This window comes from Rhinolophus hipposideros (genome assembly GCF_964194185.1).
Source record: "Rhinolophus hipposideros genome assembly, chromosome: 10".
NCBI classification, from domain to species: Eukaryota; Metazoa; Chordata; class Mammalia; order Chiroptera; family Rhinolophidae; genus Rhinolophus; species Rhinolophus hipposideros.
The window spans coordinates 35,423,239-35,441,491 of NC_138056.1; the positions used below are offsets into that span (position 1 = coordinate 35,423,239).

The following is an 18,253-nucleotide window of genomic DNA, read 5'->3' on the forward strand; positions in this document are numbered from 1 at the left end:
CCTGTAGCTCTTGCTGGTGGAGGTACAAATGATTGGCATGTGGCTTCTGAAATATTTATCAATGCTTTGGAAATAGAAAGCTGCTGGTATTGTGGTGTGTGCTGGCACCCACAAGGCCAGGTAGCATTCCTGAAGCAAAGACAGCCCGGGGAGAGGACATCTGAGCCCAGTTTTGGTTTCTGTTGATTTGTGGTTTTGTTTCGTTCAGGAGGGGGTTAGGAAAGGCTGATACATTGTTCCTTACTGTACCCGCAGGACCCAGCCTCATGCCTAGAACAGAGAAGACCCTCAAAAATAATTTTTGACTGAATACTTCTTAAGGGATATTTTGAGGAGAGGATTAAAACAACACCTACCCACATCTCTACACCATTACAGAAAGGCTTTCGCTTTCAAAAGTAGGGCCTGTTAGGCCTGCCTGCATGCAACTAAACTTTTCCAAAACAGCATCACATTTACACATCATTGTGTCATTTTCTGCTTTCATTTAATGTTACTTAACAGGATTTCTTGCTCCCTAACATTCAAGATTTGTGCATTATCATGTTCTTTTTTTTTTTTTTTTTTTTTTTTTTTTGGCTTTCTTACATCAAATCAAGTGAGTCAGCCTATCCCATGTCAAAGTTGGAGAGAAATCCATTCTTGGTCATATTTTTTTTTTACCCCTCCATCACCTTTCACGTTTTACAGGGCTTTATGTGATTCAGGAAAATGGAGGCAAGGCAACATGTCTTCAACCTATGAGAGATGGGATGCCCAGCTCCCGACCCTCCTCATTAGGGTACAGGGGTGTCTGCTGAGCTCAGAGTGGTGCCAGAGCTTCCCCTGCCTCCCATTTCTGGCACTGACATCCCCAGTTCCAGCCATGACCCAGTGGGGTGATCTTGAGAGAGGCCTTTAAAACATAAGCAGCTGGTGATTCCGTTCCCCCATCCCCCACCCCAAAGGGGACCCAGAGCTCCCTGCACAAAGGCCATCCTTGCAGGAGAAGGTGAGGGAAATGGAAACTTTTATTTTCACGTTTTAGTGTCTCCATACAACAGCCAGAGCAGGGTGGAAATTAGTTATATCACATGTATTCCCCTTGTTACTGCATCAGCTTTGGAATATTCATTTCTAAATTTACTTATAGTTTTTGTCTCATGCCTCAAAGGAGTTCAGGCAGCTATAAGAATACAGACAACAAAATAGAAAAAATATAAATTAAAAAAAAAAAAAATCCCGACCAGGGATTGTATCAATTATCACATATTTCCTGACTGCAGAATCTCCCTGAGAGTTGATGTACCACATTTACTAAAACAGCCCCTCTTGTTGATTGTTGCCAGTTGATTTCGGTTCTGGTGGTTTTGTTGCTGTGGTTGTGGTTTTGTTTTACTGTGACAGTGCTACCACTAACACCATCCTGCCAAGGGATTTGTGCTTTTCTTGAGTGGTTAAGTATTCAAGATAAATTCCCAGGAGAGGGATTACAGGATCAGAAGTCCTAAACTTCGGCGTGACTAGCTACAAAGCACCAGAATGCTTTCCAAGCAGAGTTGTACCGATTTACAATCTAACTCCAAGCCTATTCTTTAGTGGGGGAGTTGAGCTCCAGATTGTATGGGAGAGGGCTTGGCCTGGGGCAGGGGGCCAAGGGGTGGTGCAGGTGCCTTCCCTTGCTTGAATCACTCCTCTTTGGTAATTGATGGGGTGGGCAGGGGAGGAACAGAATTAGGCCCCTGCCCTAGGGAACACTCTGGAATAACTGGCCCTGCAGGGGAGGGGCAAGGCTACCTGTGTTTAGAGCTATATGGTTGGTGATGGTCAAAGGCCCAGGCCTCCTAGGTGTCCTCATCCCCCTCATTCTCCCCAACCAGTGAGGCTGTACTGTGTCCTAAGTCCCAGATCTGGGTCCCTTCTACTGCAGGAAAACCCAATAATGCTTATAGCGCCCCTGCCAGAGGCTACGAGGCACTGCGGCATTGCAGTGGGCACCCGGAGACATGGCGCCCTCTTCAGGAAGGGAACTTAAAGCACCATCATGTGTGAGAGTGGTGTTGATAAAAAGCCCTGTGGTCAGAGAGATTAGCAGTGGCCCAAGAGCTCCAGCCGCATCTCCTCTGTGAGACTGGAAGCTCTGCAATGACAGGGTCTGCGTCCCCCCCGTCAGATTAGGAATCCACCAACTCCCTAGGGACGTGTTCCCTTTCTCCCAGGATATCAGGACCTTCTTGGGAGCATAGTTCGGTCTCCTTCCTCAAACCAGAAGCCCCTGAGGGCAGGGGCCATGTTTTTCACCCACTTGGGGGTTGACATCTCTGGCACACACTGTGTATGGACTAGTTGGTACAGGATTCTTGGAGTAAGTGGAAAGTCAGCTTCTTGGAATAATGTTGGCCATTTGGACTGTTTCGGAATGTCAGAGACTTGGCCTTTCATTAGGCAGGGGCCATGTGCTCAGGCTGTGCCCTTTGCCTCTGGCTCCTGGCTTGTTCTGCTTTCATTTGGCTAATTACAGAACCAGCCTCCTTTCTGGGCTGGCCTGGAAGAAGCTCCTGGAAAGAAGGAGGATGATATGGCAAGCTAAACGGTCATTGCTTACTCTAGAAGGGCTGCTCTCTCTGGAAGTCCAGAACCTCGTGACCAAACTTTAGGCATCTCACATGTTGGGCCAGAGGAGCAGTTACCTGTGGAGCGGGGCTAAGCAAGTAGCTAGTGAGGTATGATACTCAGGGAGCACTTAGGGCTCACAGAGCCTGTTCCCTACATTATCTTCTCTCCCCTCGGAGAGAGCCAGAATGTGCGAACAAGTAAGTACAAGTTTACAAACATCGGATGAAGAAACTGAGGCACAGAGAAAAGAAATGACCTGCCCAGGCTTATAGAACATATACCTAACAGGGATTCCACCCTTCTCTGACTTTAAGTGCAGCTCTCTTTTTTCTCTGGTGTCCCCGTGAAAGGTCTGAGGGCTACACTTTAAACAGAAGAAGAAGGGGACCTCTGTTGCAGCAAACCAATGCCCCACCTGGTATGGACTCTCAGCCTCAGAGCTAAGGGAGACCCTGTTTTAAGCCGTCCTTAGTCACTGATACTTCAGTGTGAATGAATTTGAAATCCTTCCCAAGAGCCATGGGAGATTAGGAAGCCTCAAAGCCTCTGAGAGAAACTAGCTGGGGGGGCGGGAGGGGACATAGAGACCAAAGGCAGAGGAAGGAGTAGGTGCCTGAGACACACAAGCTGTGGACCTCACAGCTGACCACAGGCAGCCAACTCTCCGATCCCTTCTCCCACTACTTTTTCATGGGCTTCTTTCACACTGTTCATCTGGAGCAGAATAGGAGCATTTAAATATTTATTTAAAGGCTTAAGTCTCAGACATAGGAAAAGAGTCCTGAGGGAAACAAGTAAAGAGCTGGAGGTGCCACAGGGCTAGGCTTCTGCCCTTACCTGCCCCAACCCCACACACAAGCTGCGGAAGGGACCCCACCGGCCGCACTGCCTCCAGGCCACTCTGAGCACCTTCATTTTTGGCTGTTTCATCCTCCCACTAAGCTTCCCCTGTGCTTCCTCCACAGTTTTCATGAACACGGCCATCCCCATTGCCGCCGTCCTCATCGTAAGTGTATCCTTCCTCCATCTCCTGGTGGGATGGGCAGGCAAGATGTCTGGAGGGAGAGGCCACCCAGGCTTTGGCCTCTCTGCACATGGACTTCATAAGATGGCTCAGCATTGAGGCTGAAAATTGGGCAATGGATTGAAAGTCAAACTACGAGGCGGGTCCCTCCCCCACTCCAAGCAGACAGGGGCCTCGGCCTCTGGGCCTGGAAGCCGTGAGGCTTAGTCTTTAAAGAAATTAAGCTTTCTTTTTAAAATAGCTATAAAACCTTTAATTTATAAAAGTGAAACATGTTTATTGCAGAAATGTTGGGAAATTCAGAAAGGACTGGCCAGAGAGAATTTAAATCACCCATAATCCCCTGGCAGCATTTTTAATGTGTTTCTTTCCAGTCTCTTTTTAAGGCACATAATGTGACCTTTTTACAAAAAGAGGATTGCGCTGCGCATGCAGTTTTGCAACCTGCCTTTTGAAATGTAAGCATATGGCCCAAACAATTCTCCACGTCATTAACAATTACAGTGGAGGTTTCGTAAAGAGATTTTGACCAAAGCCGTGTGTGAGCTCAGCTGTGGGGGCCAGGAGCGTGCCTCTACAGAAAACCCTGGGCCCTCACGAGCCCATGGCCCCTTCACCCAGGACTCCCATCCCTGAGTCTGTGATGGCTGCAGTTCTTTAAAAAGATGCATTTATTTCCCCTGGCGCCAGTGTCCCTGAACTGTGGCGAGTTCACAGCCCGTCAAGCATACTTGGGAATTCACTTTCGACATGATTTATTGTTCTGGTTCTGGCCTGGCTCTTCCAGGAACTCTGGGTAACACAGGCAGCTGAGCCAGCCAGGTAGTCGGGGGCAAGCACTGTGACCAGGTGGTTAGCAATTCTTGTATTTTCATGTTCCTGACTGAGGACTGCTGTCTGAGAAGGGGCAGAGCTGATCTAAGCTGAGAGCTCCTCCCTGCTCAGTCCTGGCAAGGAGGGGGCAGGACAAGGAGGGAGCAGCCCCCCACTCCCGCCCTCCAGCTTGAAGTCCTGAACACGCTGGGGGCATTGACATGAGATAACTGCGAGGATGGGACAGTGGTCTCTAACTGACAGGTCTCCTTGGGTCCCTTGTTCCAGACCTATTATTTCTCTCCCATGGGCTGAGGGTTTCCAGTGTGGGAGGGGCCCACGCTCTGAGTCACCCCTGTCTTACATATGCCTCTGTCCACAGACCTTCGTGGGCCACGTCAGCTTCTTCAAAGAGGCTGACTTCTCGCCCTCAGTGGCCTTTGCCTCCCTCTCCCTCTTCCACATCCTGGTCACGCCACTGTTCCTGCTGTCTAGTGTGGTCCGGTCTACCGTCAAAGCTCTGGTCAGGTGAGAAGAGGGCCCAGCAGGGCGCTGCATGGGCAGCTCACGTGGCGGCCCTAGGTCTTGCTCTAGTGACCACTGCAACCACACCTGTTTGGTCCCAGGACATGCCTCCCCATTGGTCTGGCCCTCACTGAGCTGGTTGTGGTTGGTCAGAGGGACATAGGCCACGTGTGGCTTCCCTCTGAACCATCCCTTGAGAAAAGACTAGCCAACTTGCTTGCCTACCTCCAAGGAGAGGGAACTCAATGTCACAACCTCCAAGATAACTCTGTAAAAAAAAAAAAAAAAAATCAAATATCGAGCCAAAATTGGTATATTTTTATAAATTCTACCCATTGGTCCTAGTTCCACCCTCCAGAGCCACCAAGAACGAGCACCTCCCCTTTCCCACAAGACAGCCCCTTGGATTTAAGAAGGTATCTACGGAATATTTGTCTTCCCCAGATTGAGCATCTCTTGCTCTTCCCACGGGTCCCAGAACCTTCACAGCCCCCATCAGCTTCTGCCACATGCCTACATATCCTATCCCCGAGTGGCCCATGGCTCTTACAGGCCCCCACTTCCGGGCTCTAGAGCCAAGTGGTGAGTCTGCCACTCTCCCAGAGGCATCACTCTCTTAGGAATAAAAGCCTGAAGGTAGAAGGCTGAGGCTTTAACTGGGGAATACCACAGCTGGCATGTGAAGATCTCCGTAGGCCTCTGAAATGGCTCTTGGAAAGCAATGGCCTGTCATATCTCTTGGGAGAGTTAGTTATGTCCTTTCCCATCACCAATGGGACAGTAATAAATGTCCTCCATACCCAAGCCCCGTCAGCCTTGAGGAAGGTGACACCCCTGTCTCATGGGACCCTTTAGGTACTAGGCAGCTGACAGGGAGGTTGAAATGAAGTAGCTGATAGAAGGAGTAACTTACATGTGGCGGCCCCAGGACTTGCTCTGGTGACCACTGCAACCACACCTGTCTGGTCCTAGGACACACCTCCCCATTGGTCTGGCAGCTCTGGCAGGGTTCAAGGATGGAAGAAGGCATAACTCAGCAAAACTGTTGTCAAGGGAATATCTACTCAGGGAGTAACAGGCCAGAAAAAAATCAATTCCCATTTCTAGGGTTGGCTGCGCTGACTCAGTTTTATTGGCCATAGCATTGTAACACCTAACGATCACATTTCCTTCCCCACAGCCACCCCAGCCCCCGTGATTCTGTGTAGAAACCACAGGTTCAAGATGCTGCACCTATTGGAAATCTCTCGTGCTGATGCAGAAGCATTTCCATATGCAGACTCTCTTAATCTCACTGTCACCAGAGTAGCTGAGGCCTACTTAAAGAGGGAGAACAGACTCCGGGCTAAAGGAGGGAGCAGGACACAAGGCCCGCTCCCCCTTCGCAGTCATTGGCTGTTGAGAGAGGGATGGGTCAAGGAGAGACGGGGGAACAAGGCAGGGGCAGGCTTCTCCTGGTCAGGGAAGAGAGGATCGTGCACAGAACAGAAACCGGGGACTGCAGCCCGTTTAGAGCCCAGACTGTTCTTGCCTTGAGAGTTGGAGGGCTTGTCTGGCTCCAGGCCTGTTGGACATTTAACAAAAGGGAGGAAACAATTTTCAAGCTTCCTCAGATAGCGTCCACACCCCCAGGGATGACAGAGAATGAACAGAAACTTCTGGAGCCTCCTCTGGGTCCATAGGGAAATTCTCTGGTGGGCAGGGCGTTGGGAATAATAACATGAGCTGGGAATAATAACACCTCCCCCACATCTCTCCCAGCAGGGTGAAATTATATGCTTATAAGGCATTTAACACAGTGTCTGGCTTATAGTACATGCTCAATAAATATACATTACCTACTGCTACTAACCAATCTTACTAACCTTAACTAACCTTAACACTGACCAACCTTAACTCTAACAGCAACTGGTAAAGCCCAACTCCAACCACCCTTCAGTCTAACCAACCTTAACATCAAATGAACTCTAAAACTAACCAAATCCACCATAATCCAGACCCCAATCTACTCTACTGACTGACTGACTGACAAATCAACCCTGACAAATCCTGGTAACGTCTATTGCCCCCACCACGGATGCCCCCTGGCTCTGTCCCCCTCCATTGGGGGCTGTGTAGGGGCTGTACCCCAGAACCTGGAACCTTCCCATCGCTGCTCTCTCAGGCTGTGCCCTCTCCCCTCTTCCCTCCCCTCTGCCCCTGGCAGGGGTGAGGGGTGTCTCTGTGCTTCCTCTGCAGTGTGCAAAAGCTGAGTGAGTTCCTGTCCAGCGCAGAGATCCGAGAGGAGCAGTGTGCGCCCCGAGAGCCTGTGCCCCAGGGCCAAGACAGCAAGTACCAGGCGGTGGTGAGTGGCCATCTTTCCCTCGCTATTCGGGCCCTGCTGCGTCCTGCCTCAGCTTTTCCTCACAGGAAAGGGGTCTCCCTTCGCTGAGGAGCTCCCAGCCCCATGGGCCCTCATCTCCTCCTAACTATCCCTAGCCCCTCAAGGTTGTGAACCGCAAGCGTGCAGCCCGGGACGACTGCCAGAGCCTCACGGGCCCACTGCAGAGGCTGGCCCCCAGTGCAGATGGGGATGCTGACAACTGTTGTGTCCACGTGAGTCCTAGACCCTGTACTCCATGTCTGGCCCCCCAGCAGCATGTCCAGGAGGGAGCTCAGCACCGGAAGGGCCAGAGACCTCTGCCCCAAGGTTACCCTGCCTGCCTGTAGGGTCCATAGGAGTCCTGGAGCCAGGGACACGTCTTCCATCTCCACCGAGTTGGGGGGGACCATAGCTGCCCTCTTGGGGAGGGAGCTTCAGTCAAGGGTCGGCCTGAGAAGGCTATTCTCCCACTCCTCTGCCTTGGAGGTGATCCAGGGACAGGAGTCGGTATTTTTTGGCCTTCTTGGGGAAGGGAGGCAAGAGCCTTTCCCACTGCGAATCCAGCTGCCTTTCTGTTCTCTTCCGGGTGGTGGTGTGTGGCTAATGCAGGTCATTGGAGGCTTCTTCACCTGGACCCCAGATGGACTCCCCACACTGTCCAACATCACTATCCGCATCCCCCGAGGTATGGCCCAGCTCACCCCTACCTCATGGTCTGGAGGGGCCCCCTCCAAGTCATGTCTGAAGAGCCCCCTCCCCATGTCCCACCAAATGACATGGAGAGAGAAGGAAAATCCAGCATTCACTGAAACCTGCTTTATGGGCACCCTTAGTGCGTACTCTGGCGTATGAACGCTAGAGAGAGGGCGGGCTTCATCCCTGAGGAGTCCCTGTGCCAGGTGGGAGTGCTGCCGCGAGGATAGGCAAGACAGGGGGGCTTGACGTCAAAACAGCGGTTGCAGAGTTTGGCCGCTTTACAAAAAGATCAGGCCTGAGTGGCCAGGGAAGGCTTTGTGGAAGAGGTGGGGGGTTTTGAGAATGAGCAGGCTCCCTTGGGCCATAAGGCAGGGTGGCCATTTTGGCAGGGGCAGCAGCATGAGCAAAGCATGGAAGGGGGTGGACGTGGGACCCAGGGAGGCATCACTGGGACCATGAGGAGTTGGGTTCACACTGGGGAGCAAAGGAAGGGAGAAACAAGTGCTTAGAAAGGGGGGGGGGTCAGTGATGAGGAAGGACCTGGGGAGCCAGAAGGAGAAAAGAGCTTTCCAGAAGGAAAGGCTCAAAGGGGGAAAGGACTCCCTGAGGATTCTAGGGAGGAGGAAAGCACTGGGCGGGGGATGGGGGGGGACAGCCTGTCTGTCCGTCTTTCTGGGCGGTGGTTGCTCAGACTTCCCATCTGTCGCCCTCCCTTCCTGCAGGCCAGCTGACCATGATTGTGGGACAAGTGGGCTGTGGCAAATCCTCACTCCTCCTTGCCACCCTGGGGGAAATGCAGAAGATCTCAGGGGCCGTCTTCTGGAACAGGTAATAAACACGTCCTCGGGGCTCAGTCAGTGGGGAGAGACTCACCGTGGGCAGGTGGATAGTCCTCCTTTCAATCCTACTGCTCAGTTGAGAATGTGTTGTGCGTGCTGCGTGCTCAGTGAGTACTCAGTAAATGCTGCTAGTTGTTATTCTCGCCATCGTTAGTACTTGCTAAACCTTTACTATGTGCCAGGCACTTTGCTGAGTCCTCTGCACGTGTAAGGCCATTTAATCCTTATGGCAGACAGCAAGGTGGGTGCTGTTCACAGTTCTCATTTTATAGAGGAGGGTTGAACTGTTTGCCCTAATTCACCCAGCTAATCAGTGGCAGAGCTGGAATTCAAACTCAGTTCTGTTTGACTCCAAAGCCCATGCTCGCTCAGTAGCACTGCCTCCCACTGTGGGGAACTGCAACACAAACATTGGTTTCCAGCTTAATCATCAACAAAGCTGGAAGAGACCATCCAGTGGGTGTTTTGTGGAGCCAAAAATAACCCAGATAAACATGGGTTTCTGGGGAAAGATCACTATCCTTAATTAAAGAGTCAGAACCCCAGACTCTATTATTTTTACCCGCCTATTTCCAAACAGCACTTGAAACTAGTTGAGAAAAGATATATAAAAAATAGAAGATGTTTTAAAAAGTAAGAAAAGAGGAACCAAGAAATGAAGAGGTTAGACAAGGTGTTCAGAAACGTGGGCAGAAGACGACTACTGCAGTCAAGACACAGGCTGGCTCGGAGCTCCGCAGTAGCCAAGGGAAAGAGGGACCTGATTGAGGATTGCAGAGCTTGTTCGGGAATAAAGGCTGTCGCCATTTCAGCAGAGGGCAAATTTTCCCCAGCAATCATTCCTAGGGGAAAATTATCATTTAAGGTGTCAGGTTTTTCATAAGCGTGAGTGTGGAACTGAGCAGAGAGAGAGAGTTTGAGCCCAGTATCTGAATACCTGCGTGTACCCCCATTTGCTGATTTTCCAAAATGTCCCTGAATGGTACACCCAATAGGTGGCATGTTTCCCTCCTCAGTGGGGCTATGGCTGGCAGACACTCTCCTTGGGTTTCCCATAAACTCAGTCTCTGGAGCCTTAATTCCATCGGGGACTGTGGTGTGTTTGGGGTCAGAGGGGTCTCTGCCTCCATTCCCCATCTTCTTTGGGAGTTTCTTAACACAGCCTGACTGGGAAAGTCCAGGCATTAGGTTTGAGGTCACGTTGCCAGTCGCTAATGGAGTGAGGAGCCCTTGCCTGTTGGCTGATAGTGTGTGTCTGTGATAGGAAGGCAGGAGCCCACAGTGAACTGTGAACTGAAAAAAGCAACCAGTTTTGATTGGGCACCGGCTATGGGCCAGGCCCTTTGCTCAGCGCATTGCAAGCATGATCTCATTGAGGCTTCCCACTAAACCTGCCACTGGGTATTTCCCCCCATTATACAGAAGTAGAAACTGGGGATAGAGAAGTCGGGTGACTTACAGGTCAGCATGTGGAGCTGGACCCAAGCCCAGGCTCTTTCCCTGGCTCCTGGCTGGTGTCCCATGGGTCCAGTCCCAGGAATTATTCTCCAAGGTCCATGCAGAGGGCAACTTGGATGCAGGCCCACTCTGAGGACAGGCCTTTTCTAGATGGGATTACAGAGCACAGAGGTGGGGGCTACCCATGGATTCCCCTGGCTGTGTCCCACTCCACGTGAGTCAAACCCCTCTGAGCCTGGTCCCTTTGCCACGCTTTCTTCATCTCGTCCCATCCCCTCCCCCTCAGGTGCCCTCACACCAGCATCAGCACCTCTCTGTCCTCTGCAGAGGTGGCAGACAAGCTTAGCAAGGACTCAGCCCTACCTTGGCCCTCACCTCTTCTCCACGCTGTGCCACCCCTCGCTCAGGGTCTGACTGCTGCCTCCTCTCTCTTCAGAAACCTCGGCCCCAGCCCGGGGAGACAAGGGACCTGTCCAGGACACTGGAGCACCTCTGTGAGCCAGGCATTGTGCGAGGCACTTTGTTTATTTCCCTGTCCCAGTCAGTCTTCACCAAACTGTGACGTAGGTATCGTCACCCCCATTTAACATTGAGGAAACTGAGGTGAAGCAAGTTGCCCAAGGCCACCCAGCTCTTAAAATGGCAGAGTGGGATTGCACCCAGTGCACACGTGCATGGGCTTTCCACTGTGTGCTGAGAGAAGGGGCACAAGGGCAACGTGAAGAAATAGCTAGCCTGACAGTCCAGTGGACGGCAGCCCATGTGGCCGTCACTCCACCCTGACCTCCCCGGCACAGCCACCACGTGAGTGCTCACTGCTCTGTCCTCAGCTACACTCTCCTCAGCAGGCAGCCTGCGCCCAGCTCCTGGCTCTGTTCCAGGCTGGGAGAGGGGCAGGTGGTGAAACGGTTCTTACTCTGCCAGGCTCCACTCTGCCATCCTCCGTGGTACAGCTTCCCTCCCAAGCACAGCGAGGCGCATCAGGGTAGCTTGCCACCAACCCGAGGAAGTTATGAGCATTTGTTTGTGACTCAACTCATGTTCCAGTTTCTCTATCTTGATGTATTCACGCACCCCATGTTTACTGAGCACCTACTGTGTGCCAGATCCCGGGCACAGCAATAGGAATGCCACAATGATTAAGGCATGGCCCCTGTGGCTAAGGGAGGGAAAGGAGATCAGTGTCATTGTCGGCAGAACAATGAGCTCTGCGCTCAAGGAGAGAAGGCTCATGTGGGTGGTACTGGAGCCTTGAAGGATGAGTGTGCTTTCCTCAGATGGAAAAGACGGTACCAGAACCATGTACCAGACAGGTGGAAGACAAAGGTGTTCCAGGCAGGACTACCGGCCTGGGCACAGTCCTGCTGATGGAGGTTCTGGTACATGGTTCTGGTACCCAGAGGAGTGGGCATGTGGATGCAGCGGGGGGAGACAGGGCTCAAAAAGTGGGCTGGGCTCTGCTCAGACACTATGTGACGGGTCTGGGACATAAGATTTAGCCTGAAGGCTGTAGAGGAATCGTGCTGGCGATAAAGGGGGGGGGGGAGGAAGAGAGAGGGAGAGAGGGAGAGAGCGAGAGAGAGAGCGAGCGCGCTGCTGCAGGAAGGGAGACCAGTTAGGAACACATCTCCATAGCTGGGATAAGGAGGACAATGGGCAGACATGTCAGGGACTTCACATGCTGTTTGTCTCTCAAAACCCAGGAAATGTACGCAGCTCTGTCCAGCCCTTTTTATCTTAGGCAATGAGTGAAGTGTTGGGCTGTGTGTTGAGGGCCTCCCTCCATCACTCACAGGAGCTCTGTGCCTCAGACACTGCATCACAGGTCTGCAGGGGGATGATGTACTGCGTCGTGAGCCAGAGCCAAGTGGCATTTGAGCTGGCAGCCCCTCCTGTCTGCAGCCAGAGGCAAGGGTGATGCCAGGCTGTTCTGATGCTTTTTCATGCATACCAGGGCCACGGCCTGGTGACCAGGCTGCCAGAAAGAGTTCCAGGAGGCACAAGGCCGGGAGTTGGGGGATTAGGAGGTGCAGAATGGAGAATGCGCTGGGGAGATTGGTTTATTTGTACAACTGTGCATTTATGCCTTCAATGAACAAATGAGCAGTGTGGCTGAGCAAGCTCTGGAGTCAGGCTGCCTGGGATCAAATCTGGGCTCTGTGCTTTGGGAAACTCTGTGACCTTTGTGTACCAGTTTCCCTATATTACCATGGGCTTAACCTAGCATGTGGTAAGTGCCCTATAAATATTACTATAAATAGTACTCTTTGGCAATGTACTCCTATGCCAGGAACAAAATTCTCCAATTGCTCTTTAATTATACTCCAGTCTTTCCCCCAGAGAGATTGTAGTGAGCTCCCTGGGGACAGGGACCATATCTTCTCTGTCTCTCTGTATCCACAGTGCCTTTGCTAAATGAATTCATTTGCTAAATGAGTGAATCAAAACCCGCTTAGAGCCATCAAGAGACTGTCATTACATATGTGGCAATACATCTCTTTCTTTCCTGTGTGCATTTGCCCAAATATTCCCCTACCCCAGAATTCCACCACCCGCCCATCCTCTCCACCAACATTTGCAATAAGTGAATCCTACCAGCACATGTCTCACACTGTACTGTGATTATCTGCAGATGGGTCTGTCTCCCCCACAACATCGAGCTCCTTGAGGACGGGGCTGGAGGATTATTCTATGTTGTACCCCAGTGTACACCGCTGCCCAGCACAGGATACGTATTTTGTGAACCGCTCTGTGCATACTACTATTTAATATTAGAGGAGAAGGCCTGGCCCCTGCCCTCAGGTAGCTCACCAGTCGTGGTGGACAGAAACCTGCAGATAGAGCCCTAGGGTGGGTGTGGAGTGTCCATTGGGTGAGATCCAGCATTCCTGGCAGGAGTTACTGTGGCAGCCCTGAGTGGATCCAGCACATCAGCCACCTAGGCTCAGGTCTCAGGGAGAACCAGGTAGTTCCCAAACATTCACTTTAATAAAAGTCACCTGTCTCTGCCTGGCTCTCTGCTCCAGTGCACTGTCCACCTGGGAATGTTCCAGTGCACAGTCCACTGTCCACCTACAAACTCTCTCCTTAATCTTTAAGAGGAAACTATTTTAATAAAAAGTCCATGTTAACAGATATACTCAAGTGAAATCCTTTCCCTGAAAATAGGGCCATTAATGTCTGCAGTAGAATGATTTTAAACGTCCCCGGGGAGCCAGCAGGAAGCTGGGCCCTGAAGGAAAGCATGGGGTGGGGTGTGTCATGCAGGGACTCTGGTCCTGCTCCACACACAAGAACACAGGACATGGTGAAGACAAAAAGAAACACCCACGGAGCCATAGATAGGGGAGTCATATCACTGTATTCTCACTGGCGGCTGGGTTGGAGACACAGGAGGCAGGAGCCACAGGATCTGCAATCCGCCATCTGTTTCTCTGCCAACCAACCAACCAACGCCCTAGCATAGCCACGACAATTATATTAGTGACTAATGGCTAACCGGTAACAGCTGATGGCCACCCAGCCACTGATGGCCATCTGATTACAGCTGATGGCCATCTAATAACAGAGTCAGCACCATTCCACGTGAGGCTGAGAGCCTGGAAACTGATCTCTGGGACTCTGTCCTCACAGGGAGAAAGGGCCCATCACCCCATGAGGAACCGCAGGTTGGCCTCATTAGAGCTGTCTGCTGCCCCTGCCCCCACCACCTGTTGGGCTTCCACGTGTCAACTATGTATTATTTCCATCTACACACTCAGGAGGCCTGTGCCCTGCTTGTCCCGGGCCTGCCTCAGAAAATTGTGGCCTTGTGGTCGTTGTTGTGAAGCCTGCCTCACAAGACCCCTGATTCCTCAGGGATGAGAAATAGACTCCTCTCAGGAGTACCCTCTTGTCCCATCTGCCCATACAGTTCCTGGGGCCTTTATGCAGTTGGGGTCAGGGACTCAGATGTACCCCAGGTTTCCTGGAGGAGGCAGGTGTGGGGAGATGGTAGACAGATAGGAGAAGGGGCACTGCATGGAGCCAGGCTTGGGAACCAGGTGGTCTGTGGTTGTAGTCTTAACTCTGCCACTCACTAGCTGTGTGACCTTAGGCAGGTTAATTCACCTCTCTGACGCTTAGTTTCCTCATCTGGACAATGAGAAAACCCTTTCCTCACTTAAGAGATTTGGCATTAGGTCCCAGTGACATCAATTGGAAGGGGCACTGTGGGTGAAAAGTAACACTTCAGGGCAGCAACAAGCCTGTCTAGGGCAGGATGAATGGAATGTAGACTTCTAAGTCTTAACTTCTTTTTCCAACCTCAGTTTCCACCTCTTCCCTTTTTATTTATTGCTGGGATCTTCAATGAGTGTTGGGTCTGTTCCATTCCTCTTCTGCCTGCACCTCTGGGACCAAACACTGAGCTGAAAGGATGGTCCCCCCACCCCAGTTCTCCAATTCTATGTCCTTTCCTCCAATCAGCTACAAGCTATATTTACAATATATTTTCCCAGTGTCACTGTGAGATTTGTACCATTATCCCAATTTTATAGATAAGGAAACTGAGGCTCCCTTAAGTAAAGGGACTTGCCTAAGATTTCACAACCTCTGAGCAGAGAAGCCCCTCAGAGACAAACTTTAAAGCCCATGTTCTTCGCACTTCTCCAGGCTGCCTGCACGCTCTGCTGCCTCCTGCCCCAGCAGAGTGTTCCCTGCTCTTCACCTCCGCTTCTCAGGCCTTCCGCATTCAAGGCTCGGCTCAGCTGGAACTTCCTATGAGCCCTTCCTCACCTTCTCAAATTTCTTCCTCCTCCAAACTACTTTTAAAAATTATATTTTTTCTCTGATTCTAAAAGGATGTACGTTAAATTAGAAAAGAGGTACAACTATAAAGAAGATAAAAACCACCTACTATCCCATCACCCAGAAGTTTCCAGTCTTTCCTCTAGGCATTTGCGTATGTGTTTGTGTGTACTTTCCCCCAAATTTTCTATAATATTTTCTCGCCTACTTTTCTTCTGGCCCTTATAACTTTCTGACTTCAGTACCTGTTTGATTCACTCTACCAGACTGTGCGCCCCTGGAGAGCAAGCTCTGAGCCTTGAGTTAGGTTGGTGCATGAACACACACACACACACACACACTCACACAACCTACCTAGAGAGAAGGATGTGGGGTTAGAGAACGGAGAAAAATTGTCCTTTCAGCTCAGTGTTTGGTCCCAAAAATGCAGGCAGAGGAGGGATCAAATGCCGCCAAACTCATTTAAGAGTCCAGCAATCAGAGAGAAAAAGTGTGTGCCACGCGTACAACTCTTTACTTTTCAAATTAAAACATAGACACACAACATCTTGGGGAGGCTCATTCTAGGGAGGCTGGGACTACACGGGAAAGAGAAGATGAACCTGGATTCACACCTCAGCTTCCCCTCTTCCCAGCTCTGTACCATGGGGCACGTTATGCAAACTTTGAGCTTCAGTTTCCCCATCTGTAAAATGGAAATACTAACTTTTTTTATAGGGTTGTTGTGAGGATGAAATGGTGAATACAAAGAATTTCATACAGTGCCTATGTCATACAGGGTCTCAGCTCCCGCTCCCCGCACAAGAACTCAGGATATGGTGAGGCCAAAAAGAAACAGCAATGGAGACATAGATAGGGGAGTCGTACCATTATATTCCCTCTGGCAGCTGGGTTGGAGACACAGAAAGCAGGAACCACACGATGCGCAATCCACCATCCGCTTCTCTGCCAACCAACCAACCAACCAACCCCTTGCTAACTGCAATCCGCGTTTGCCAGCCACCATCCTCTGCTAGCGTAGCCACGGCACTTGTATTATTGGCCAATGGCTCACTGGTTACAGCTGACAGCCAACCAGCCACAGCTGATGGCCATCCGATCACAGTTGACGGCCATTTACTACCCAAGCCAGCACCTTTCCACATGAGGCCGAGAGCCTGGAAACTGCTCTCCTGGCTCTGTCCCCACAGCCTGGCATGAGGACACCCGCATTGTGTGCTAGTTTCCTCCCTCCCTCCCTCCCTCCCTCCCTTCCTTCCTTCCTTCCTTCCTGCCTTCCTGCCTTCCTGCCTTCCTTCCTGCCTTCTTCCCAAATGATTAACATGTTAGTTAACAACCTGCATTTATTACAGATCTGTCATGTGCTCAGCACTGTGGGAGCTGAAAAAAAATGTTCTTCCTGCCTTAAAATCCCACCGGGGATAAAAGACTTACACAGGAGCTGATTAGAGAGAAAAATAGTCCATTATGAGGGCTAATTGAGCAGCTTAGACAATGGTGCAAACTGAGTTAGGGCCGAGAATGCTCATTGTGTGCCTAGGTCCTCAGGGAGGCCGCAGATGCTCTTTTCTCCAGATAAATTACAGCCTTTGCAACTCTGGAAGCTGTTAAGGCAGGAGATTCCACAGATAAGCTTATTTGGGATGTGGGCACAGAGTTGGAATTTGTAAGCTTCGGTTTTTTACATGTCTCACGTTACCAGCTTGTCCATAAATTACAGCTATCTGATGGTTTAGGGAACACAAAGTTAGGTTGAGTTGAGTGAATGAAATGAAACCGCAAAAATTGGAGAACAGGATCAGAGGGGACTAATGATTACGTATCCATCAGGGTCTCCTTTCAGTTCTGCCCCTCGACAGAGGACAGAAAAGAATTTCCTCAGCCTTCATCCATCTCTGTTTTTCTCCATCCTTGTTTTCTGGACAAGAAGGTACTTATAAGAGCTATGTCATGGGCCATAACAGTGAAGAAACATAGCATGGTCATTAAGAGCATGAATCTTGGAGTCAAACAAATGTATTTTCCCTGCTACTTGCTGGCCGTGTGACTTGGGCAAGTTACTTAGCCTCCTTGTGCCTCACTTTTTTTTGTAAAGTGGGGATAATCAAAATAAAACTCTTTCATATGGTTATTTTGAGCTTTCAAATAGGTAATACTATTACAGCGCTTCTCATAGTGCTTCTAAAAGTTCAATAAACGTTAGCTGGTTTAGTATTATTAAACTAAGATCTGTGAAAACTCAGAGTCGATTGTTTTTCCCCAAATGTGCATGTCAGAAGGACACATTTCAGTGGCAGGAGCTGATTCTGGAAGGTTGAGAGGTGGCCTGGCGCAGGAGAAAGAGCACTGGCAAAGTTGCACCAAAATTCAGGTCACCTCACTCAGTGATTTTCAAAAAAATTTTTACTATAATCCACAGTATGAAATGCATTTTACATCACAGTCTACTAAATTCATGCATTCACTGACAGAGAAGAGAAAAATTCCACACAAAAAATACAATCTTGCCCACATGCAATACACACTGTGTGTTCTTGTTCTTTTTCTTTTTTCAGTCCAGTTGCAATTCACTTATTTCAGACTCACTTGATGGGTCCCAATCCACCATTTGAAAACACTATATGAAATGATTATGACCTTGGGAAAGTCACTTTCCCTCTCTGAGCTTTAGTTTTCCCAACTATAAAACAATCTGGACGCCCAACCAGCCTCACTGTTGCTCTGGGTCGTGCCCTTGATTAAGCACTGATCAAGCCCTTGCTATTTGGAAGGTCACCATCCAGGTGCTGCTGGAGGGACAGAGATTGAGAAGAGCAGTTTCTGTCCCTAAGGAAGCTACTTGGGGACACTGGGGATGAATGGGGGTTGAGACTGTGGGGATCGCTTCTTCCCAAAGACCCAGTGTGATGGAGAGAAAGGCAACGGAATGGGAGGTAACTGCTGTTGTTGTTTTCTTTCCCCACGTGTGCCCACAGCAGCCTTCCTGACAGCGAGATGGGAGAAGACCCCAGGTACAGCCTTGGGACTGGGTTGGAAGCGGGTCCTGATAAGGGCTGAGCGTGGGGCCGGGGAGGGGAGACTTGGGGTGAGGATACTGAGTATGGATTCAGGGGTGTGCAGCCTATTTTTCAAGGCATGAGACACAATTTCCAA

General features: G+C 50.4%; 1 protein-coding gene across 5 annotated transcripts in view; it reads left to right on the top strand.

Annotated features, from left to right (window-relative positions):
- Positions 1 to 18,253, top strand: part of ABCC8 (ATP binding cassette subfamily C member 8) — a 76,721-nt gene that overhangs the window by 36,198 nt on the left and 22,270 nt on the right. For all 5 annotated transcript variants that reach the window (XM_081061793.1, XM_081061795.1, XM_081061796.1 and 2 more), the window contains 7 exons: positions 3,561 to 3,601; positions 4,815 to 4,960; positions 7,196 to 7,301; positions 7,436 to 7,552; positions 7,929 to 8,004; positions 8,738 to 8,843; positions 18,076 to 18,111. In XM_081061793.1, coding sequence (XP_080917919.1) covers positions 3,561 to 3,601; positions 4,815 to 4,960; positions 7,196 to 7,301; positions 7,436 to 7,552; positions 7,929 to 8,004; positions 8,738 to 8,843; positions 18,076 to 18,111 — 628 coding nt within the window. The remainder of the gene's footprint in view (positions 1 to 3,560; positions 3,602 to 4,814; positions 4,961 to 7,195; positions 7,302 to 7,435; positions 7,553 to 7,928; positions 8,005 to 8,737; positions 8,844 to 18,075; positions 18,112 to 18,253) is intronic.